At 39.4% G+C, this 25,321-nt stretch overlaps 3 protein-coding genes across 5 annotated transcripts; all 3 read left to right on the forward strand.

The window, feature by feature from the left end:
• Window positions 1-7,493: 7,493 nt before the first annotated feature.
• Window positions 7,494-17,613, forward strand: LOC110732772. Of its 3 annotated transcripts, XR_002513515.1 has the most exons (15): window positions 7,496-8,166; window positions 8,267-8,324; window positions 8,400-8,445; window positions 9,063-9,113; window positions 12,013-12,125; window positions 12,257-12,328; window positions 12,408-12,547; window positions 13,244-13,337; window positions 13,535-13,596; window positions 14,937-15,041; window positions 15,619-15,694; window positions 16,261-16,373; window positions 16,799-16,858; window positions 16,960-17,119; window positions 17,213-17,613. XR_002513515.1 is itself a non-coding variant. In XM_021912771.1 (14 exons), exons 1-14 carry the CDS (start codon window positions 7,907-7,909, stop codon window positions 17,063-17,065), a joined length of 1,356 nt encoding a protein of 451 aa, XP_021768463.1. In that variant the 5' UTR covers window positions 7,497-7,906; the 3' UTR covers window positions 17,066-17,613. The 3 variants fall into 3 exon arrangements, 1 of the variants encoding a protein (XP_021768463.1); XM_021912771.1 differs by having other exon boundaries at window positions 7,497-8,166; window positions 16,960-17,613; XR_002513516.1 differs by lacking the exons at window positions 16,960-17,119; window positions 17,213-17,613 and having other exon boundaries at window positions 7,494-8,166; window positions 16,244-16,373.
• A 3,072-nt stretch (window positions 17,614-20,685) lies between these two features.
• LOC110732773 (leukocyte receptor cluster member 1 homolog) lies at window positions 20,686-22,107 on the forward strand. The gene is made up of 2 exons (XM_021912773.1): window positions 20,686-21,509; window positions 21,741-22,107. Exons 1-2 carry the CDS (start codon window positions 20,839-20,841, stop codon window positions 21,763-21,765), a joined length of 696 nt encoding a protein of 231 aa, XP_021768465.1. The 5' UTR covers window positions 20,686-20,838; the 3' UTR covers window positions 21,766-22,107.
• Window positions 22,108-22,213: 106 nt separating this feature from the next.
• LOC110732774 lies at window positions 22,214-24,902 on the forward strand. The gene is made up of 3 exons (XM_021912774.1): window positions 22,214-23,525; window positions 24,357-24,438; window positions 24,603-24,902. The coding sequence occupies exons 1-3, from the start codon at window positions 23,397-23,399 to the stop codon at window positions 24,683-24,685; spliced, it is 294 nt and encodes a 97-aa protein (XP_021768466.1). The 5' UTR covers window positions 22,214-23,396; the 3' UTR covers window positions 24,686-24,902.
• Window positions 24,903-25,321: the final 419 nt, after the last annotated feature.

The following is a 25,321-nucleotide window of genomic DNA, read 5'->3' on the forward strand; positions in this document are numbered from 1 at the left end:
TTGAAGCTCATCATAAATTTCATAAGGTCCTTCTCATGCAGCTGAGAGTTTCCCATGGATTCGTCCTTTCTGAACTGCAGCAGCATTCCGAAGGACAAGGTCTCCAATTTTGAGAGGCCTTGCATGGACCCTTTGGTTATAAAATTTGCTGATTCTCTGCTTATAGGCGGCCATTCTATCTCGGGCTGAGTCTCTTACTTCGTCGAGGAAATCGAGGGATTCCCTCATCAGTCGCTCATTCTCAGCCGAGAAGTGGTGCACTCGAAGGCTCTCAGAGCCAATTTCCACTGGAAGGACGGCTTCGGCACCATACACCAGTTCAAAAGGTGAGCGGCCCGTCGCCTCTTTTTCAATTGTCCGAAGGGACCAAAGGGTTCCAGGGAGCTCCTCTAGCCATTTGGACTTTTGATCTTCCACCCTCTTCTTGAGGGCATTTAAGATCTGTTTATTTGCAGCTTCGGCTTGTCCGTTACTTTGCGGGTGGCATACCGCTGAATATGCCAGTCTGATGCCGAACTGATCTGTATACCGCTTCAGCGGTAAGTTATCAAATTGCCTCCCATGATCGAAGACAAATACTCTCGGGATGCCAAAGCGAGTGATGATATTCTGCCAGATAAATTTTCTGACAGTTTGCTCTGTAATGTTCGAGGCTGCTTCGGCCTCGATCCATTTACTGAAGTAGTCGACACCAACTATCAGCCATTTTTTCTGGTATACAGCCTCTGGAAATGGTCCCAGTATATCCAGTCCCCATTGGGCAAACGGGAGTGGATTAAGGATCGGCTGAAGATCCCTTGCTGGCTGATGGATAACTGGAGCGTATTTTTGACATTTTTCGCATTTCCGAACCAGCTCCTTAGCATCTGCGATCATGGTGGGCCAGTAATATCCAGCCCTCAATGCCTTGTGGGCTAAGGTTCTTCCCCCAATGTGGTTCCCACAGATGCCGAGGTGAATCTCCCGTAGGATATAATCTGCATCTGTTGGTCCCACGCATTTCAGCAATGAGGCTGAGAAGGACTTTTTCAGAAGTTCCCCCCTGAAGACAATGAACCTAGAGCTGGTTCTCTTCATCTTGGAGGCCAAAGCTTTATCTTCAGGAGTTTCTCCCCGAAGCTTGAAAGCTAGGATGGGGTCCATCCAACTAGGCTCTGGGTCAGCGCAGCACACTTCAGGTGCTTCGTCGACACTTCTCTCTCGACGCACTTCTACATACACAGATCTGTTCAGCTCGGTAAAAGATGAACTAGCAAGTTTGGAGAGTGCATCGGCTTGAGTATTCTGACCCCTTGGGATCAGCTGAACCTCAAAACTTTTCAGCTCTGCAATGACTGATTTGATCTTGGCAAGATAAGCTATCATGGAGGGCTCTTTGGCCTCGTAGCTGCCACTGATCTGATATGCAACTAGCTGAGAGTCTGTTTTTAAGCAGACATGATCGACTTCCAAGGAGATGCACAATTTTAGGCCGGCGATTGCTGCCTCATACTCGGCTTCATTGTTCGAGGCCTTAAAAGAAAACTTTAGTGCATACTCAAAGGATTTGCCTTCGGGAGAAGTTATCACTACCCCTGCCCCCGAACCGTTTTCGGTGGAAGATCCATCCGTAAACACGGTCCAGATTTTCTTTTCACTGTCTAGCGCTTCTTGGTATGAGCATTCGGCCAAGAAATCCGCTAGAGCTTGAGCCTTAATGGCAGCCCTCGGACGGTAGCTGATGCTGAATTCGGTGAGCTCAAAAGCCCACTTGGCTAGCCTACCAGATTTTTCAACCTTGCCGAGAACTTTTTCCAACGGTTGATCAGTTAAGACCACTATCTGATGGCAATCAAAATAGGGCCTCAGCTTCCGAGCAGCCACTACTACCGCGAAAGCAACTTTCTCGAGTAGAGGATAGCGAGTCTCGGCATCCGTCAGTGTATGACTGACGAAATAGATCGGTTGCTGACTCTTACTCTCTTCCTTCAGCAATACTGCGCTGATGGTGGCTGGGCTAACAGCCACATATAGGTATAAAGTTTCTCCTTCAGCTGGGCTAGCCAGCGTTGGGAGTTGAGCCAGATGCTCCCGAAGCTGTTTAAAGGCGTCTTTTTGCTCTTCCTCCCAAACGAGCTCTTTTGTTTTCGGGAGTTTCAGGGCTTTGAAGAAAGGTAACCCCTTATCCGAAGCTCTGGAAATGAACCTCGAGAGGGCTGCCATTCTTCCAGTGAGCCGCTGAACATCCCGCTTCGTTTTCGGCTCAGGAAGGTCGAGCGCCGCTTTGACTTTAGAGGGATTGGCATCAATCCCCCTTTTGCTGATCATGAACCCAAGGAATTTCCCTGACTTCACGCCGAAGACACACTTTTTCGGATTCAGCTTCATTTGATGCTTTCTCAAGGTGGCGAAAGTTTCAGCCAGGTCCTTCACATGGTCCTCTAGTTTTTTGCTTTTGACGATCGAATCGTCAACATAGACTTCCATGTTTCGGCCCTTTTGATCGGCGAAAACTTGATCCACCAGCCTTTGATAGGTTGCCCCCGCATTTTTCAATCCGAAGGGCATCATTTTGTAATTGTACACCCCAGCGTTCGTGACGAATGATGTCTTGGCTCGATCGTCGGGGTGCATAAAGATCTGATAATACCCCGAGAATGCGTCCATGAAACTAAGCAAGGCATGGCCACTTGTCGAATCGACTAGCTGATCGATCCTCGGCAAGGGATAGAAATCCTTTGGACAAGCCTTATTTAGGTCCGTGAAGTCAACGCACATCCTCCAGGTACCATTGGGCTTCTGAACCATCACCACATTTGCCAGCCATTCTGGATATTGGCAAGGTTCGATGAATCCTGCCTCCAATAATTTTTTGACCTCGGCTGCGATGTCTCGGTTCTTATTGGCGGAGTAATTCCGCTTCTTTTGCTTAACTGGTCGACACGTCGGGTCAACATTAAGCTTATGGGAGATGAGGTCTGAACTTATCCCGGGCATATCAGCTGCCGAGAAAGCAAACACATCTCTGTTGTCCCGAAGGAGCTGAATAAGTTCACAACGGGTGTTCGGATCAAGGTCCATCCCAATTGCTACACATTTCTCACCGTCTCCTTCGGCCAACTCAACTGTTTCAGTCTGTTGGTCCATGTCCATTGCCGATGGACTGGACTCTTCAGAATCTGGCCTGCTGCCAATGTCAGCAGGTGTCCCAGTCTTTTTGTTCTTCGGCTGGCTTTCTGAGTCTTGCGGCTCAGCTGAAGAGCTAGCCTTTTCCCTTTCGGGCCCTTTTTCTCTGGGCACAGATCCTTGGGCCGAAGCACTTAGGCCTTTTGGCTTTTTTGTGCTTGGCTCTCTTTCTTTCTCCTCCTCTTCCTTGTCGTCATCTCGGCGACTTCTGGATGGCTTGAGGTAGTTGCACCTTCGGGCGTCCTTTTGGTTGCCCTGTATCCTTTCGGGGAAGCCGGCGTCTGAGACGTAAATCATCAGCTGATGATAAGTTGAGACGACCCCTTGGATCTCGTGAATTATGGGTCTCCCCAAAATCACGTTGTACACTGAAGGAGCGTCGATGACCAAAAATTCAATCATGACGTTCCGGGCTGCCTCATCGCAACCGATGGTGACAGGAAGTGTCACCTTCCCATCTGGATAAGTTGAAGCCCCATTGAACCCGGATACCGGATAGGGTACCGGCGTAAGGTGCTTGGGCTTCAGCTTAATTTGATTGTAGGCCTTTCGGAACAGAATGTTTGCTCCACTGCCACCGTCAAAAAGGACCTTACTGACGTCGTGGTTGGCCACCGTGGCGATGATCACCAACGGATCCTCGTGAGGGAACGTAATCCCCCGGCAGTCGGCGGCTGTGAACGTCATGTTCGGCACCGGCGACTGGGGAGATTGAATGTCAGCGTTGTTCACCTGGTGAGTCAAAGCTCTAAGGTGGCGCTTGTGCTCCCTCCGAGAGTATATTCCTCCCGAGATAACATTGATCGGAGGGAATTTCCCCCTCCGGCTTTTTACTGTTTTTCCGGGGGAAGTCGAGGTCCTGCCGAGGGTCCTTTGCTGACCTCTCGGATTCTTTTTTCTCGCGGTGATCCGCGATGTATTTTTTCAAGTATCCCTTCCGGACCATGTCCTCTATCTAGTCCTTCAGTTGGATACACTCCTCAGTGTTGTGGCCCGAAGACTCGTGGAACTCACACCACTGATTTTTATTTTTTCGCTGATACCACTCTGGGAGTGGTCTCGGCTTTCGGTAACTCTGCTCCTCCTTCGTCACACTGTAAATTTTGGCGCGTGGAAGAGAGAGCGGAGTGTAGGACTCGTATCTGCCTGTGTATGAGGCAAATCTTTCCTTCTTAGGGTCGTTGGCCAAAGATTGCTCCGGGGCCTTTGACTTTCCCTTTGCCTTATGGCCTTGGCCTTCAGACAAGGGTATTTGCTTCTGTTTCCCTCCCCCGAATTGAGGTTGGGTTTTCGCTTTGTTCCATTCTTCGGCTCGGATGAACTTATCCGAAGCACTAAGAGCTTCCTCCAAGGTCTGCGGGGTATGCATGACCATGAAGTCTAGGAACTTTCCTGGCTGAAGGCCATTCTGCATTGCGAAAACGGCTAGCCCCTGGTCCAGCTGGGAGACGCTTGATGACTCGTTACTGAAACGGGTCAGGTAGTCTCGGAGGCTTTCGGTTTCCCCCTGTTGCAGACTCATGAGCTCTGCGGTAGTCTTCTCTCGGCGGTTTGCCGTGGAAAACTTGCTCCTGAACTTGGAGGACAGATCATCCCACCCTGTTACGGAGCCTTGCCTTACTCCCTTGGAGATCCACGCTTGCGCGACCCCCTTGAGAGTGGTTGGGAAATATTTGCACCAAGTCGCCTCGGATCTGGGGCAAAGATGCATATGAGTCTCATACGAGGCCACGTGATCCTTCGGATCCGTGGTCCCGTCATATGTGATGTGCGACGGTATTTTAACCGTGGGTACGCGCTCTTCCAGTATCCATTGCTCGAATGGTGAACTAGCGGGTAGCATAACGGCCTTGCCCTTGTTCCTGGCCGAAGGGACCGCGCTCCGCCCTCTTAGAGAGGTAGGAGTGGTTTTCGTCCCTGGCTGGGAAGTCTGGGCCTCGGCTGCAGGGAACGAGAGGCGACTGCGCACGCTCGGTTCCTTGCCGCCGAGTCGGTCAAGGACGCTTCTGCGAACAGTCTCAGGTTCTCGGTGAGTAGATTCTGGCCGAGAAGCTGAGCTGCTGCTCTTATGCGCTTCTGGTCTTGAGGATGAGGATCCTTTTAAAAATTGAGGGTTCTTTTTCCTCTGTTTTTCATTTTTCCAGGAATCCTCCTCCCACTCTTCCAGTTCCCGGAAGGAAGGAAGCTTCCCACCTTCATGGTCTAACTTCCTCCGCTGATGCCGGGTATGCGGAGGAGTTCGATCACGAGGTGGTGGCATATTTTGTGCCCTCATCGCCTCCATGAGTACTGCCAGCGCTCTTGCCACCTCTTCCGAGCTGGGCCCCGTCAAAGGGGTCCTCGGCCGAGTGTGGGAATGAGGGCGCGCAGCCGATGGTTGGCTTTGGGACACTGAATGTGTCCTATGATCGGACTTACCCCCGCTAGACCGAGAGTGACCCGGCCTATAATGAGAGTCATGAATTACGGGAGATAGGGAATCCTCCTTGTATGATCCTCCCCCCGAGCCGGCACCCTTGGGAGAGTTCCGGTCCGGCGAGGGTGATGGTGTAGGGGTTTTAGGCTTTTCGCCCGCTCCTTGACGGAGGCTTTTTCTCTTGCGGTTCTTAGCCATTGCTGCTAAGATAATTGCAAGATGATCTTGGTTAGGAATTTGGCTTAAAGATTTTTGAAAGTCTTCCCCACAGACGGCGCCAAATTGTTTCGGGTGAAAACAATGGGACCTTGCCGAAGGTCCGCTGAAATGGAGAAGGCTGGATTCGGTCCAAGTTATGTTGGGCCCAAGGTTTCCTGCACAGTAAACACACGTAAACTAGCCTCGGGGGTGTTGCCGAGGAAGGCCCCTCCGATGCTAAAGTCAGTACAATGTGTAAGAAGAGGACACTATGCAAGAGAGTTTGTTGCTTGAGGCTTTTATGGAATATATCAGAATATATGAATGAACATATGAATCTATGAATGAATCAGAATCCCTCCATGAATGAATCAATATGATGGCTTTTATACCTCATCATACACGGAGAGGTTGGGCCTTAGCCCAATTGGCTTGCTTTGTGGGCTGACCTTTGACTTTAGCACAATTGGAGAGTTGAACCTTGACCTTGGGCTTTTAATTGAATCATTTAGTGCTTAGGCCCAATTGGACTAAATTGGACCCAAACAACAGATTAACAAGTTTTACTGCCAACGGCCATTAGGTGAGCAACCAAATTTGTATTTTCCATAGCCAAAGTGCTCAATGTTGCTTGCAAGCTCAATTGGGCCGCTTAGCCCAGGCAAGATCCAGTCTCTACCTTCCTTAATTTACAAACTATACCTCCAAGAAACTTCTTTGTATGATAATATCTGATTTTGTTTGTATTGAGTCGTTTAGGATTTGATACAATATTTATGGTTTATAGAAGTTGAGACATTTCATCCTATTTAACCTAAATGTTTTTAAATATAATTTATTTTTTGAATTCTTTTGTAAGAAATTGGTTAGAAAAATAAGAACATAGAAAAAAAAAAAAAAAACCTTAGCGGCAAGAATTTGATCTAAATGTAGTGATCTAGATAATTTTGTCAACAACTACCAATTTTAAGTCTCTGTTTTGAAAACATCTACCTTTTATTTATTTATTTATTTTTTAAAACAACTACCACAAACTTGTAAAAAGTTAGAGTAGCACTACCATTCTTAAATTTCCGGCAAGAATCTCCGGTGAGTGGGTCCCACTTTCTCCCTCTCCCTCCAATTTGACCATCCGAATTTACCTAATTCCAGACCCAACTACCTTCCCTTCTGTTCATTGAATTCCCGCCTAACTCCCCTATACTCTCCCTCATCTCCATTTCCAACAACCTTTGAAATTCACAGAGAATATTCTCACCTCACACTTTAATCTAGCTTAGGTCACTGAATTTGCCCCACTGTTTCTCACATTTTCTCTCTCTGTCGCGGTGGTCCAAACTTTCAACCAAATTGGAGTTGTCGTTTCTACTTTGGGAAAGCCGAAGCTTTAATGGAGAAGGGGAAGATGGTGACAGCTGCTGAAGGACAAATTCCACCTGCAAATACATGGATAACAACCAATTAATAAACCCTAATGTCGATAAATCCATTCAATTTAGTCAAAACGCAAAAAATTGCTAAACCCTAATTTCCCCAATCTCGAATCATTAAGAACCCAAATTAGCATATAAAATTCTCAAATTATCTGATGTAATGTTCTAGAAATTATTCCTCTTGCTCAATTGTTGAAAAAAGGAAGAAATTTGGAGGGAAAAAATAGAAAATTTGTTCAATTGGAAAACTAACATTAGCTGTTATATAGAGAGGAGAGAGAAACAAAAATTAGAGGGAAAGGGAGAAAGTGGGACCCACTCATTGGAGATTCTTGCCGGAAATTTAAGAGTGATAGTGCTACTCTAACGTTTTACAAGTTTGTGGTAGTTGTTTTAATTTTTTTTTAAAAGGTAGTTATTTTCAAAACAGAGACTTAATTTGGTAGTTGTTAGACAAAATTTCATAAGTTATACGAATGTATATGGATCGATTTTGGAGCCGGTTAAATTCGGTGATTTTGGTCTAAATCAATTTGATCACTACAATTAGATCAAATAATCAAATCGCTCTACACTTTTACCTCCTTCCCTTTCCCAAAAATTTGGAGATGACGGCATGAGAGTAGTCTAAAATGATAGTGGTGTCTGTAAAAGAAGGGTAGAGACTAGAGATAAAAGAAGAGTGAAGAGAAAGATGTCGACTCGGTCGAATTTGTATAAGAACCCTTCCTTTTCTTACAAAAAAGCTTACAGCCTCTCCTCCATTATTCAGAATCTTCAAACTTACAATGCCATCACCGGCAATGCTACGCCGTCTAACGATTCGCCGGCCCCCGCTCTGAATCCCAAGCCCCGCCCTAAACGACGTCGTCGGCAATCCACCAATCCCTGCCAAGGCCAAATTGAAGTCGATGATGGGCCTATGTCTCACCAGGATTACATCCACTTACGAAGGTCTACTTTGATTAATTGCTTGCTATTCTTCTTCTTCTTCGATATTACGATCTTCTTCTATGTTTCATCCTGAAATCAATTTCAATTAATTATTTGACAGGCAAGAAGCTGCTTCTTCTTCTTTTCAGGGGTACCAGAAATTAACCCCAGATGTTCTGGTAATTCATTCTTCTTCTTAATATAACTATTACCGAGTTATTTCTATTTTGATATGAATTTATGTACAATGACAGGGTTCATCTGCTTCTGGTTTACATTTGGTGGATTACGCAAGTGACAGTCAGTATTCTTCCTTTCTATTTTTCCACCTTGTACCATTCATTTTCATATTTCACCTTACATTTCACTTCTTCTATTGTTTTCCATTTGTTACTTATTTGCTACTTGTTCATAATGATGGTTGAAACAAAATTAACAACTCCATGCTTTTCTTTTTCTTGTGTCTTTCAGCTTCATTTTATGTATTATTCATTAATCATGAATCCACAAATTACCTCAACTTTCTGATCTCCACTTGACTCCTGTTTTCTCACTGACCAGTATTTGTTTTTTGCCTGTATTTCCTGTTTACTCGTGCAACGCCCAAATCTGCCCAATACAACTACACTTATCATGGTTGACAAGTATTTCATCCTGAATCAGGAGACTAACCTGTCATTTACGCAATTGCACCTTTTACAATACAAAATAAGCTATGAGATACTTTTCCAGCAAGTTTTCATACGATTTTGGATAGCTCTTTATGATTCATGGTTCTGTTTTAGGCCTTTCTATAGAATCTTCTTAATATAAAGATTAGAACCTAGGGAATCGTGGCTATACATACTATTGCTTTCTTTTTTCTGTTATTCATGTGTTGCTGACTTCTGATTTTCTGTATTCCTCTTTGGCATCAGGTGATGATTGTCCTTCAGTATCAAAACAACTATCAGGACAGCCAAATTTAGGTGTTTTTCCTTCATCACTTCATCAGACTTCTTCACTTTTGCCTGAGATGTTCCTTTTATTTTCCTGCTTTATACCGAGCTTTATTTTTTACGCAGTAGTTGGTTTCTCAACTCTTCTTAATGCCTTTTATTTTCCTCTGTGTTATTGAGAAAGGAGCCACCAACTCCCATCTCTTGTAATTTTGGGTTGGAGTTGAAGGATTTCTAGCATACCAGGTTGTTCTGTTTTGTAAAGGTTCTTCAATTTGATGTTCTACAAAAATCCTGGTCTGAATGTGTGTTTTTGAGGCGTATTGTAATATTGTTACAAGTCATTAAGTCATTGGTTGGCCACTATTATCTGCTTTTAAAGCAATTCTGATTCATCCATGCCATTCAATCCATGATGTATAAAGTAAAATCGATAAGGTGTTTCTTGTGCAAGTCCATCTGACCATCACTCTATGACTGTTACTTCCACAGAATCAATCAATCAAAGCCTTAATCCCATAAGTGGGATCGGTTACATGAACCAAAAGTGATTATTCCTTGTAGTCATCGACAAAAATTTCCTCCTCTATCCCTTACGATCCAATGCCTCATCCTTATGCAAATCTATATACTTCATATCCTTCCTAACTCCTTCCAACCAAGTCATTTTCGGTCTCCCTCTCCCTCGTTTAACCCCGCCATGGTCCCACTCTTCCACTCTTCGTCTTACATGCACAGACCAACGCAGATAATTTTCCCTTATTTTGTCTGCAATGCCTGCCACACCTACTTTCTTGTGAATAAGCTTATTTTTTATTCTATCTATTAGAGTGTTCCCGCACATCCACCTTAACATGTGCATTTCCGTAACCTCCATGTTTTTAATGTGCTCCTTTTTAGAAGCCCAACATTCGGTCCCATAGAGCAACATTGGTCTTATGGCAGTCCTATAGAATTTCACCTTTAACTGTAAGGGAAGGGAATGCTTCAGTCACATAATACTCATGTGTTTGCTTTCCATTTAAGCCACTCCGACTTAATCCTGTGGGCTACGTCTTGATCAATGTCACCATTTTCTGGATGATTGACCCAAGATATTTAAAACATTCACTCATGGTCAAGTCCCTTCCATCCAAACTCACCACATCATCGCTTGTCTCCTTCTGAGTACCAAAGTGGCATACCTAATATTCAGTCTTACTCCGACTTAGCTTAAACCCTCTAGATTCCAACCTTTGCCTCCACTGCTCTAAATTGGCATTAACCCCATCTTTAGTTTCATCCACCAAAACGATATTATCCAAACAACATATACCATGGAACCTTATCTTAAATTGGTCTGGTTACTTTGTCTAGAATCGTTGCAAAAAGAAAAGGGCTTAATGCAGACCCTTGATGTAATCTAATTGTAATGGGAAAATCTTTTGTCAGTTACTTCCACTGTGACCTGAATATTTTTCTATGGTTTTGAGCATTGATACTCACCAACAAACTTAAATTTACGGAAACAATTGTGGCCAGTGTCTTGAAACTTGAAATATAACTCTGAGTGTTGGATAAATTCAAATAAGCTCTTTTTAGTTTCCACACCGATAGATTTTATGTTGTTGACTTTAAGTAAAAGTGAATGCGATCTATGCTTAGGGTTTATTTAACATAAAGAATTAAGGCTTCGTTTGTTTTGATGGAAAACATTTTTCATGGAAAATAATTTTTGAAACAAAACTACTTTTAGTGGAAAACATGATTGTGAAGAAGGTTTTCCTTTGTTTCATTATAGAAAAACTTTATGGAGAAAAAGGGAAGTGTGGAAATGAAAGAAAGGGGAAGGATAGAGGAGAGGAAATAGAGAAGTGAGGAATAAAGAGGAAAATGTGGCACACCTTATTTACAAAACGAATACAGTTTTCCTTCTCTAAGAAGCAACTTTCCACCGATAACAAACGGAGCCTAAGAGTTTAGACTTTAGAGGCATGATTAAGGGTGAAAGTTCGGTGTTCAGTTTGGAATTTGGCCCAATCCAAATCCAAACCGAATTAATTCGGTTTTGAATTTTCCAAACCGAGTTGAATATGAAAACGAACCAATCCTATCCATAATTGTATAATCTAATTCGGTTCCAAACCGAAAACCGAATAATTTATTTATTTATTTTTGCCAGATTTTTGATGATAATAATAAAACTAATAAAAATACAACTAAATTTATACTTTACAGATCTTCAAATTAAAGTAAAAATAGGAGTAATACAACTACAACATCAGATAAAATTACATAGTTTACAACCCTTAGATTTGAAAGAAAGCTAAAATTTCGAAGACGAGCATGCCAAATTTCAAAGCTTGTTTCTTCAATTTTCAATCTTTTGAGACGAATTATATACACTACAAACTACAAACTTTTGTTGGAGTTCGTAGTTGATTTTTTGGCCAAAATTGAAGAACAACTTATATGTGAGATTAGAGAGGAAAGAGAAAGTTTAGAGTGAAAGAGAGTGGAAAGTGGCGGATGAAACTCATGAAAGGATGGGAAAATGGGTCTCAGGGTTTTGTTTTGATTATAAGACAAGAGGTTTGGGCTTATTTCATTTGGGCCAGGGACCAGGGTATATTTAAGGTCTGACATATGCCTAGTATTAAAAATTCGGTTTGGTTCGGTTTTGAGATCCTAACCGAAAAACCGAATTTCTAATTTTTTCAATCCAATCCGAACCGAATTATAAAAAATCCAAACCGAATTGCTTATTCGGTTTGGTTTTCGGTTTGGTTCAGTTTTAATCCAAATTACTTTCACCCCTAGGCATGATTATCTACCTAAAAAGCATTTCATTCAGTTTAAAATGTCTGTTCGTTGTTCTGGTATTCTTATGTGATGAGGTTTTCTTAACAGCATTTTCTCACCTACTAACAGATTCCTAATCAAATTTTAGATCATGTGGAGCAAGCTGATCATACAAAAAGTAGAAGTGAGCAACGATTTCCTCTACCTGGTGAACCTGTCTGTGTTATTTGTGGTAGATATGGGGAGTACATATGTGATGAGGTATGATGTAGATTGTAGAATTTTGACCACGGTTTCATGTTTTTTCTGAATCCTGAATCTTATTTTCACCTACTTTTTTGTGGCTTTCCTGCTACTCATTGGCTTATTTGGGGTGTATTGTTTTTTGGCAGACTGATGATGACATTTGTAGCATGGATTGCAAGGCTGTGCTGTTAAAGCAAAAGCATGATGGCCCTGCTGAGGTAGCAGTCTGTCTATTCTTTGAATTAGGCTCTGACAAATTTGAAGAAATCGTTCTTAACAGAAATCTGATTTATGCAGGGTGTTGTTAATAGTGAAGTGATTTTGTCTACAAATGAACCCCAAGGATCATTAGTACGATCTGAATTAGAAGAAGACACTTGGGACTTTGATCTTAATAGATGGTCTACAAAGAGATCTTGCTTATCGACTTATGAATGGTAAAGTTCTTCAATCATGTAGAATATATAACTTTTTCACAAAGTGTTTTAGCATGGCCTGTTTAACGTAAAAAAATGGTAAAAAAAAAAAAAAAATCTTTCATTAGAGTATCAATTAATTTTAGGAAAATTTGTCAGATAACACCTTAAATAACCCTTTTGTTGTGAAAAACCACCTTATAATTTTTTTTGTTTGTTAAAACACACCTAAAACCAGTTTTTTTTTGCGAGAACACACCTTACCCCGGTTTCAGGCCATTGACTTGGTTTACTGGCGTTGACCCCCTCACGTGAGGGTCACGCCGGTAAACGTAGATAATGGCCTGAAACCGGGGTAAGGTGTGTTCTCGCAAAAAAAAATTCTGGTTTTAGGTGTGTTTTAGCAAAAAAAAATTATAAGGTGGTTTTTCACAACAAAAGGGTTATAAAAGGAGTTATTTGACAAATTTTCCTCAGTTTTATGCCTTGATAAAGTGACAAGCCATAATGCTGGTAACGGAAATATGTGATACTAGTCTCCTTGTGAAACTATGACTTTCTTGCTTCTTGCCTTTGAATTTGCTATCATGATTCATGATGTTACGATAAATGATGCTCCCTCTAGGTTATGAAACTTGTGATCTTGTACATCATCAATCGTGTCTTCTGTTTCTGCTTCTTACATATTATGTCTTGATTCTCTACTATTTTTTGTAGTTGGAAGTGCAATAAACCTGGTCATCTTGCTGAAGATTGTTTAGTATCCAAACCTTGCCTCCAAGCTTTAAATTTGACTCGAATTTGCAGTCAGGTGCTCTTTATGTTGCCACTCTTCCTTTGTTCCCTTCTCTCTCTCTCTCTCTCTCTCTCTCTCTCTCTCTCTCTCTCTCTCTCTTTTCTTCTTTGGCTTTGTTCAATCTTTGTTTGATAGCATGTATCTCAGGACGTTTATGCATGTTACATCATTTTACTTTATGTGCCTTAAACCCCTCTTCCTACAATATGTAGGGTGCAGTAAAGCCAAAGAGACCTGTGTTCATATCCGCAAAACTTCGTGAATTGTACAGAAGGTTTGTGTCTGTCATTATTAAAGAATATTTCTATGTTTATCTCTATAGGGAATTCAACTTCCTTTTCCTTTTTTTTTTTTTGCTTCTATGTTGCTGCTATTGTGGTTCATTGTGATTTAATCTAATGTTGATCAACGTTTAGCCAATTAGTGTTTTAGTGAAGGTGCGAGATGACTAATGCCCTTTAAATTCCCTTGCATACCTCATATCAAATCAATGAAGAATTTTACATGAAGTGTCGTTTTTTTTTTCATGCTCCCCCCCCCCCTTTTTTTTTTTTTTTTGGGGGGGGGGGGCATGTTAGATTGTTAACATCTAAAACGAAACATAACTGTTTCTCCTCCCCCTGTCTTAATCGCGTGGGCAGCTTTTGATTTTTGACCCTGTTAAAACATAAATGAAAAATTCTTTGCCACCTCTTAACTTCATAAGAGGTAATTTGTCCCAAAATAGATGCAGCATTTGTCTTTTCATGGTCTTCAATGAACTAGTTTGACCATAAATATCTGTAATTATGCATTGATAAAATTATGAGACGCTTCTAACAAGATCCCACTTGTCATGTTTTCTCTTATGAACTTGTTACAATTTATGATCAAAGTATTATAATTGTTCATCGAAAGAGAAATGGTGCAACTATTTAGTAAAGCAAGTAATAAGTAGTAAATTTTAGCTTGTTGGCACATTTATGGTGTATCTAGTGGTTTTATTATAGATTTGGTGGGCAGCTTTGGGATCACTTTGGATCTTTAGAAAGATGATTGCACTACCTTCCAATTTGCCAATATTCCATGCCATGTGTGGCGTTCTCACGATTTGACATGTTGCCACTTGCCAGTCTTCTGAATGTTGCAGTAATTGGTGGAAGCTCTCTATAAAATTTGGGTCTCACAAATTTACAATCTATTATTTGCTCGAATTCTTGATTGATGGTAATGATATGCAGTTTTGTAGCATTGCAAATCTGATAATAGTAAAGGAGAATGGAGGAGAAAGGGAGGAGAGAGATAATTTATAAAATAACAAGAAATATAATTGAAAATAGAAATTGGAATTTGGGAAAATCTGATGAGATTTAGGAGTTTGGTGCTGTGGAGCATTGTAATTTAATAATATACCCTATCATTATGTTTATTTGTAGATACCTGATTGATAAAAGGTGGTAGTCTAAAACACGTGTCAGGAGTGCCCAATCTCCTCCAGCTCTTCATTACTATTACGCTTCTGAGAATTTAGAATTAGAGGAGGGTATATAATTGTTTTTGTCTTGTATATATATATATTTTCTTTTTTCCAATCGTTCCCTTCTACAGTAGCTTTCTGTCAATATCATGTTTCAGATGCCACCAGATAAACAAGACCTTGGTGAATGCTAAGTGCAATGCATGCTGCAATTCTATCTCCTTGGCGACATGCCTTGATTGCAGTACCATAATTTGTGACAGGTATTCTGGAGCAATGTTATTTTCATTGAGCTCAGTATTAATGAAATTTATATGATTATGTGAAACTTTTATGTGATATGGTAATATGGTACTATTCCCAAAATTTCTGACCTGCCTGAACCAACTCATCGACTAAGGCCTCTTTTGGGTCTGATTCTTGCTGGTCACATCTTCAAGCGATTCCCAAATTTAGAGTGCAATTATTTTTTGTACGCTGTAATTTTTTAGCCTGCCTGTTCTCTATCCCTGTGTTTTATGATCTTTTGTGAGTGGTGGATACATCCCTAAGCAAGGAGGGTGCTCATGCACCCACTTAACCATTTATGAATAATTAAACAACTCACTACATAGTATGTGCTATTAAAGTCATCAGCCTCAAGTTTGAGTCTTCAGGAGCCTATATATGCTCAATAAGCCCCCATTATCATTTAACTTTTTCTTTGACATGTTTAAAAAAAATTTAAATATGGTGCATCACTTGTTAATTCTCCTAGATCCTTTAATTCAGTCATTATTCTTTAATAGGAATATAGGATCTCTTACTTGCTCTGTCCTCTGACATTAAGAACTTTTGCAGTGCAGGCCATCTCTCTGGGCATATATCAGCTCATCCTGCACATCAACATATATACTCTCATAAACTTGAGCGCTTGGTATGTATTTTGCTTAGAAGATAAAATCTGCTGCTTGTTTTTTACCGCTAATGTGTAGCACTTGTCATTGTGCTGGTTGTTCAGCTTTCGCACTTGTGACAACAGATACAAAAATAAGTTTGGTTTCTTGAGACTATGTTTATCCCAGACTATGCTGAATTCTGTCATGCATTACTTTTACACGTCTTCTGGCTTCTGCTGGTTGTAGTTTGTCTATAAAGTGAGAGTTATTGTTTCTGCCTCAGTTTATTCATCTTAGTACATGACAGATGAGAATTCGTGTACAAAATAGTCTTTCTGCTTGTTGCTTGCGTACAACTTTAGGGTGGCAGGTTTGCTGACTGCCTTTTTAGTGATGTTTACTTATATTTGTAGTGAAGTCGGGGAGTGACTGGATCCAACTCACGTGAGAGGATAATATTACTATACTGTGCTTCAAACATAATTTTACATGTCAATTCCCAAGTTGCTACAATGTACAATGCCACTTGCAAATGACTATTTGTATAGAGTATGTGTTTAAGTTCTGTTTTATTGAGATAAGTCCAGCTTTTACTTCCATATAGGTCAAATGCTGCAAGTCAACTTGTGAAGTGACTGATGTCAGGGATCTTTTAACTTGCCACTACTGTTTTGACAAGGCATTCAACAAGTTCTATGATATGTATACTGCAACATGGTATGTTCTATTTTCCTTACATTGTTCCTCTGAATTTTAATTCCTATGTCAGTTTGGCTTGAAGTTTTTGAGCATTTTTTATCATACAAGATGATTGAAAAGGGCATGTGTCCTGTGTCCAGCAGCTAGTCTGCTATCTAAATGCTTATATATATGTATGGCTTAGTCAATCTCCTTGCCAAAAGTCTGGCATCCGAAAATTTGCATGAATTCAAATTAACTAGAGTAAAAATTTTAAAACTTATGGATGGATATGCTGGATTGATGAAAGAGTGAAAATTTCACTAATCCATATCAAGAAGAATTTGAAGCACTGCCTTATGGTTAACAGCTAAGAGACTTAGTTGAAACATCGCATTGAACTTTTTGAGATTGGTTTAATCTGTTGGCCCAACATGTAGCGATTAACTCCTTGTCAATTACAGGAAAGGAGGTGGGCTTGCAATGGTCTGGGGATCCATTTGCTGCGAGGATCATTTTGAATGGTTAGTACTCTGTGCTTCCTTTGTAGCTGCATTCAGATTCTGTCATTTGAATGAATCTCTTCATGAAATATATCCAACTAACTCCTGATTTATCGATTCAGGCATAGGATGAATTGCTTGAATGCAGATGCAGAAGATGGATCATACATCTTCCGGCGAGGTGCTGGAAGAGGAAAGAATGAGCAAATCAGCAACTTCATATTTTAGTAGGGTCAATCTCCACCAACATTCAGTCGTGCAATCACTTTGCCAGATACAGCGGTTAGTGCACTAACTGAGTTCATGGAGCCTGAGATACCAGGGACAAGATCAAGGTCTAGAAGAAAGCTCATTGTAGTTCCTTGGAATATGCAGGTTTCTCTGATTCCATCTATGAATCATAGAATTGCTACATAATTTCACCTCTAATCATATACCGGACATTGGTCCAGAGTTTTCTCTTCAAAATCCTTTTATAAGATGTTAGTATGGTCGCCAGAGTCAAGACAAACCCTTGGTGATCGTGGAATATTGGAAAAAGATCTGGTCACTAATTGACTTCCTGAAATCTGCTTGTTTGCCACTGAGTTGTGCAAATGTATATGCATTTATGCAGTGTATCATGATTTATTGTAGGACTGTAGCAGATAGTGTTTGTTGTAAATATGTTTTACCCTCTGTTTCCTCTTATAGCTCTCAATTAGACATCCATTTTTTGGGATCGTCATCTGTGAACATTGTACTCCATATTTCCTTGTTCTTGGTTTTATTAATAATTTTATTGTCTGTTTGCATTTATAAAGCAATTTATTGAAGCCAATGTTTTAGAATAGAAACAAAAAATAGTTCTGGCCCCATTAACCGGAGAATTCCTTGAAAAAGGGAAATATAAAAAGTAAAGGTCTATTTAAAGATGTATGATTGTATATAAATGTAAGGAATTATGTAAAATTAGATTACATATATTGTTGAATGTGATGCAATTATGGCATTAAATTAGTTAATAGTCAATGAATAAGATAAGCTTAGATTGCTCAATATCTAATTAAATAATGCAGTCGTTGAACAACAGAAGGTACCAAATGTCCAACAACTGCGAAAAGTAATACAGGAAAACAATGACACAAATAAGTAGAGCCAAAAACTGCAGAGAGTACAAGGTTTATGAATCCAACCCTTGCGTCGGAACGTCATCTTCATGGGGTTGTTCCGTGCATGTTAGCTAGTCTACCTTAACCCACTTTTTTTTTTTTTTTTTAGGTTTATATCAACCCTTTACGCTAAAGTTATCCATCTATTACACCTTTAAATTGTTATTACAATCATCCTTTATATTTCTACAAAATTGGCCTCACTGAAAATTCCTTTAAAAACGTGGGAAAGAAGAAAGGAAAGTCCCAACAACAATGAAATAGATAGGATTACACGAAATATAATCCTTCTAGGAATAGGAGTTTAAACAACATACTTGTTATTATCTTCGTACTATATTTTAACATTCTTATCAGATTACTAAGCTTTAGGATCTCAACTATGGAAACAAAGCAATTATACCTGAAGATAGCTGATGTTGATATGGAAAACCAAGGGAGTAACAATGAGTCTTTGCCTCCGTCACCTCCTCGCCATAGGAAAGGAATTCGTATAGGGGTGGTTATTTTCTGTTTGTTTGCCGTTGCATTTTTTATCACCCATTGTTGTCCTCTCTTCCAAACTTACAAAGCTCATCATCATCACTCGCTTGATTACTCTCAAGCTGATTCTTTCTATGCCTCTAACGACCCTCCATATCCATATTATGATGATGATTATAATTATGACAGCAACAGCAGCAGCAGCAACAGCAACAGCAACAGCAACAGCGGCAGCAACAACAACAACAGCAACGAACAACAGCAGCAGCAGCAGCTACAACAACAACACATATATGTCGAGGCTCCTATTGCTTCACCAACAGGTCAACAACAACACATATATTATGCTTGGAACGACGTGAGCCACACCAACAGACGTCTAAGAATCAGGAGACTATGACGACACAGAAACAAGCTCAAGATTCAAGAGATTTTAACTCGTTTTAGAGAAGACTTCATGTCATTACGGATTACAACTTTGGGATAACTCCCTTCAATTCTTACTCCATTCATATTGTTTTAAAAGTATGTCATTGAAGTGGTATCAATTATATTGTCATGATCGTAAAATAATGCTATGTATATAATACGTAGTATAATGTGATTCCATCACACCCCCCCACCCCCCTTTTTTTTGAGGTATTTGACGACAAAGCTAATCCAGGCCACTAGTATAACAGTTACAATGTCACATGTAATTTACTTGAATAATAAATAAAAAAAAAAGTTATCAATTAACGTACTCAAGAATACTACATTATAAAATATAAGAGTTTGAATGAAAGTGCTTAAAGACTTGTGATTGGTAAATAAGAATCCCTTGTATATTGTGTAACATTGTTCTTTGAGGAGAAATTGTTTTAATCCTTTAGAGTACTAACGCAATCCAATACTTAATCCGCTACTTAGTTTAAGTTTTACTTGCGTTTCAATCTTCTACTTGCACCGATTTTGATTTTTTTTTTATTAGCTTGATTTTCATTTATTAGAATTTAATTGAACTTAATTTATCTTGAGATGAGTGACCTTTATAAAGCAAATCTTGGCACATGACTTAAGGTTATAATTAGCACATGATTAATACAAACAAGAAGAGATTTAAAACCAAGTAACTCGAGTAATTAGCACAAGGTTTATGTAGATATTAGAACAAGTATGCAGTTATGCCAGAGAAGAAGAAAAGGTGGAATAGGGAGGTGAATAGGTGTGCCTTCCATAAAGGTCGGGATGGACTAGCTAACGTGACGAAGATGGGTAATTACTAATTATTTCTTTAAAGAGTTAAAAGGGGGATGGATGTGTTTGGTGCACCTCTTCAACAAATTCTATTAACTGAACAAGTAATAAGAATAACGCCATCAAGGTCATGGTAGATCAAGATTTGAACCATTTGGGAATCTTGACTAATAACGAACTTAGCTTAAATATGAACATGAATTTTATTTCATATAAGCTGATAAATATAACTCTTTTGTTTTTATCTTATTATGTAGTAACTTTATGACATTAACAATTTTTTATTAAATTCTATATTACGAGTAATATATTAAAAGGCGTACGTAGACTCCTTTTATTACGCCACTTATGTGACGCCACCCAAGCAACCAACATCATTCCATATATAAACATAAGGATAATGAGATTCGAACACTCAACCTCTTATAAGAAAGTTAATTATTGTTTAAGCCAATTATTAACCATGTTATAATCATGAAAACAAATTTATATAATTGCAAATCACAAGGTCTAAATATAAAAGAAAAAAAAAACACCGCAAATATAATCTCAAGGTTTAATAAAAGTATGAACCCAGTGCAACGTCCGGGCCACACACTAGTTTTAAATTATATTATGATTAATTTTGAGATTAAAAAACACAAAATTGGGTTTTAAGAAACTATGAAAAACATCTAAATATACGTTTACTACTCTGTAAAGGGTTTTTTGAAGGGAATTTTCCCTCAAAACGAGCATGGTTCAGGATTTATGTAGTTGTTCTTTTTTTCTTCTAAAGGTAAAGAGGATTCTACTAAACCGACATCCTCACAGATTAAGCCAGTCCATCTACACAGGTCAATGCTTGAGGGGAGGTAAAAAAATCCCCCTAATCTCAAGCAAATATAGTTGGTGGGACCTGAACTCGTGACCTCAAAGTCATAGAGTCCTTGGATAATTATCTAGGACTTCGTACTTGGTATAAACTGGTGATTCACGTCTCGAATACGGAGTAGACTACTTTGTTGTTGGAAAAGGGGCTAGGCTAGCGATGTTGAGTACTGGCGATTAACTGAAAAAAAGTACCCGTAGTTGAATTCCAAGTGAAACCCTAAGCTCCCGCGGAAACGATCATTCACCGGATCTTGAGATATGGGAGGTCATGGAGGTCTAAACATCCTTCCACAGAAGAAGTGGAATGTCTACAACTTCGACAACCGCGAGAAAGTTCGTAAAGATGAGGAAGCCGCCGCCAGAGATGAACAGCTCAAGCGCGACCAATCTCGTAAGCGCGACTCCGAATTCCGCCTTCTGCAGCTCCGCCGTGCTCGTGGCGTTGATCCTCATTCCGAAGCTGCTGAACCATTGAAATTGAAATCAGAATCAAAATCGGAACCACCAGTTTGTGCAGATGAACCCAAATCGGAATCGGATTCGAAGCATATAAACTTGTTCGACGGAATAAAGATATTGGATCCAATTGAGGTTGTAAAGAAGGTGAAGAAAGAAGACGAAGAAGGTAGTAAGAGGAAGAAGATGAAGAAGGAGGAAGTGAGGGTGGTGGGGCCTGAGGATGAGGTGTATAGGCTTGGTTATGGTGTTGCTGGGAAAGGGGTGAAGGCTCCCTGGTATACGCTGAAGCCTGATAAGGAGGTGGAGGAAAAAAGGAAGGCAAAATCAGAGACAAATGATAAGATGATGAAGAAGACGAAGAAGACGGTGGAGGAGCTTAGGGAAGAACGACTCAAAAGAGAGAAGGCTGAGAAGGAGAGGGAGCGAGCCTTGCTATTGAACAAAAGACCCTGTAATGATCACTATCCAAGGTATATTTCTTGTTTATTTTATGATTGGTATGTCTGGATTATCTTGTTGAAACTACTCTACTAGAGACTGTATTATGTTTATCTATTGGAAAACCTTGCTCATTGTTTACCACGTACTATTATGTTTATAGATTATCTCCAATCGAACCAATTCTGAGCATTGCCATATGTGTTTGTGAATATCAACTCATTTGTGGTTTAAACTGGGTTTATTTTTTGTTGACCTTACAGGGACCGATTTATGAGGCAACCGTGATATATGTCCTGTGTTTCCTCATCTATGGCTTACTTTCAAGTGCTTGCTTCTGAGACCTCTTATGGATACAGTGGGGGATTCCAAATTTGTTGTTTCCATTTCCCGTGTATTTGCTGGAGAATTGAGTTGGTTCTCTTCTTGCTTCGCGTAAGCTCACTCTGCTTGACCTGACACCAAACTGCTGATCAGATTAGATATTTGCTTCAACTATTATTGTATTTCCATTTCCCGTGTATTCACTCTTGCTCATCTCATATAAATCGAATGCTTAAACTTGTTCGCATTGTTTTGTTTGGTGATGTATATACTTACAAGTTGTAAACACGATAGTGCATTATGTAACCGTCTCTGAAATGATTTTTTTTTTTTTTTTTTTTTTTTTATCCTTCCCCTTCTGTGGTAGTATAGGTGTTATATGGCCCTTATGGGTAGCTGATGGCATACACTGCGGCGATCATTTATTTTATTTTTGAATCTGATTGTGATTTGGTGCCTGAAAATTTGTTCATTTATTCCTTGTTTCATTGAATAGACTATAACTAAATAATTTCCTAAAATTTGAGCTCTCACTAGTGTCAATAAGGCTCCCTTTTCTCTCACTTCTGGTGTTTATTATTCACATAGATGCGGAGATGGGTGTCATCCAGCCTTCCCACTTCCCCTCTCATCATCCCCTTATTTGTATTCTGTCCATACAGATTGCTATACAAAATCCTTTTCTGATGAGTTATACATTTCAACCCTTCTGTTTTTAGAAGACAGTACCTATAAGAACTTAGGAAGTGTTGCTTTCCAAACTCTGCTTGCATTGCAGTGAACCGAAAGGTGGCTGTTTGTGTAGTTGATTATCATGGTCTCAACTTTCCAATTTGTAATTTTGCTATTTGGTTTGGTACTCTGCCTAATGTCTTGGGCTCTCCTTAAGTTTCTACGAATTGTTCTCTGCCTTACTTCAAAGTTTAGGAGTTGTGTATGCTATTGATTATTGATGAGATAGGTTTGATAGGAGCTGTAACCCCTTTTTGTTTCAAATATTTTTTTGACCTTAGTTTTTAACTTTAAAATTTTAAAGTACTAGGTCTGATTATTGGTACTCTTAAATCTCTTTGTTTAACGAGCCATGCCAAAAGTCAAAGGAAGGGGTGGAGGTGGGAGGGTCTAGCAAAAGTGTTTGTCTCGGTCAAACTTTGGTATGTTAATTTGTTTGTTGTGTAATTATTGTCATAAACATTAACAATGAAGTTCAATGCTCTAGCTCTTAACATATTTAGGAATTGTTTTATATCATACTTTTGCTTCTCCATCGAATTCTTATAGTAAAATAATGCTTTTAGAGAATTTCTATGGATTAAAGTGAACATGGAGGCCATAGCCGCCCAGCAGTTTTAACATTTTCTTACCTCTCCTATTTCTACCTTATCTAATAGCCATCTTGGTGGAATGCATGAAGAAGAAAGCCTGGAATTACACTGGCTAGTGGCATTTTTATATACGAGTATTTTCAAGTGCTGAAAGATGACAACCCCAAACCTTTTCTACTTTGACATCACCCCTTGTCTTACCCTTATATATTATGCTTGGTCCGACGCTTGATTAGTATTGTTACTCATGCTGTTAGATTGATTTATAGAATGAAGAAGAGTAGTGTCAATCATTTCATTATTCAGAAAGCTGACAAGAAAAGAGTGCACAACGCCGTGGAAATGGGAACAGGGAAGAGCCTACCTCTAGTTACTGCTGAAGATCTGTCAATCCCTTCTGTGAGTAATCTCATATACCTCGTTCCTGGTTGTTTTATATTTTTTTTCTGCATTATACTCAAGGTATATTACTTTCTTTGAATGGCAAGAATTTTCAGTAAATGGATCTTTCCATCCTTGAATATGAACAGTCTTGGCTGGCATACATTCGTGTTTGTGCGTCATTTGAAATGGTTCATTTTCCTTTGAAACAGAATGGCAAATGCTATGAACTTTTTCCCTTCTTGCTCTCATTTCTTCTAAATATAAGACCTCTTAGCTATTTAAAGTTACCATTTCTTAATATATTCTTTTTTTTTTTCGACAATCTTAATATATTCTTAAATCTTAATAGTTGGTTTAATCATGAAAAACAATTTTTATCATATATGTTGATTGGCGTCTTATCACTCAAAAAACTGCATCTTCTGGAAGTAATTTGCAGCTACAAATTTGCATGAGTATCTTCTTTATTGTGCGGAAGGTGGCTTGTTGGATATCCTTTTTAGTTGTTTAATAATGCAGTAAGTATTATTGTTCATGTTCAGAAACTCAGAATATGCTGATCTAAATATCATATCCATTAAACAAATCTAGTAAACTGTTCTAATATATTGACCTGCTCTCATTATGTACTCAGTCAGAATATGACACACCAGAGTGATACAATAATATAAACAAAAATAAAATAAAACCTAGATACCATTGTAGATAAACCAAGCATAAACACGTTTTCCCCCCCTTTTTTTTCCCTCCCTTTTGTGGTGAAAGGAAATATTGTACATGGTCTTTGTACATGCAATGCTATATTAGTCAGTGTTTTTTCACTATTATCTCCCCATATGTATGCAGCATCAGGTCATAGTAATGAGTGCAAACATGGGATGCAGCTCCTGCCGTGACAAAGTGTTGAGAGTTTTGTCAAAAATGACTGGTAATTTAAATTTCTTAAACATTGGATACTTAATTTAAGAAAAACTGATAAAAACCTTATTTCATCCTGTATCAATTGAGAAACTAATTGATTCTAACGAAGTGAATGATGTCGGACTGCTTTTTATTATTATGAAGTAATCAACCTTCACCTTGAACTGACAGGGTTTAAAGAATACACAGTGGATGTACGCAAGAAGCAGGTGATTATCAAAGGTGATGTAAAATTTTTGTGGAGTGCGAATTAAGAGGTTACTTGACTGGAGTACTTGACTTTGTATCGATTCTCTGATGGCAATGCGCTATCTATGACAGCAGTTTTTGGTGTATTTTACTTTTCATTTTGTGGTTGGATCAGCTAAGCTAACTACATGTGTATGGTGATAGCAGTCCACGAACTCACAGATATCCCGTCTTCTTTGCTTGTAAATTATTGAAGCTAATTGGCCTGATAGCCCTGATTTGCGTGTTGCTGTTAGCTTTTCCAACATTTTTTTTCCTCTCATCAAAAAGTCAAGTAGAAAAACACAATTGTATAGTAATGTTTCTATGTTCTATCAGCGTATATATGGAAGGAGTTCAAAGTACTGAAAGTCGTTTAGAATAGATGCTTCCAACATGAACATTAGACTCTATTTTATTGAGTTCAAGAGCTAAAGACAAGGATTTAGAAATAAAAGCTGGTGGGAGGTTTTTTTTTTTTTTTTTTTTTTTTTTTTGAGGAAAAAGCTGGTGGGAGGTTCAATCAAAGGAATGTCCAATTCTGAAAGTATTTAAATTTAATAATCTTAGAAAGTTCTGATTTATTTTAATTTTGACAAAAATCAACCAATATGTTAATCCTCTATAGTCAACTACTCTAGCTTGGCTAGGAACTCTCTAAA

This window comes from Chenopodium quinoa, unplaced genomic scaffold (genome assembly GCF_001683475.1).
Source record: "Chenopodium quinoa cultivar QQ74 unplaced genomic scaffold, ASM168347v1, whole genome shotgun sequence".
Lineage (NCBI taxonomy): Eukaryota > Viridiplantae > Streptophyta > Magnoliopsida > Caryophyllales > Amaranthaceae > Chenopodium > Chenopodium quinoa.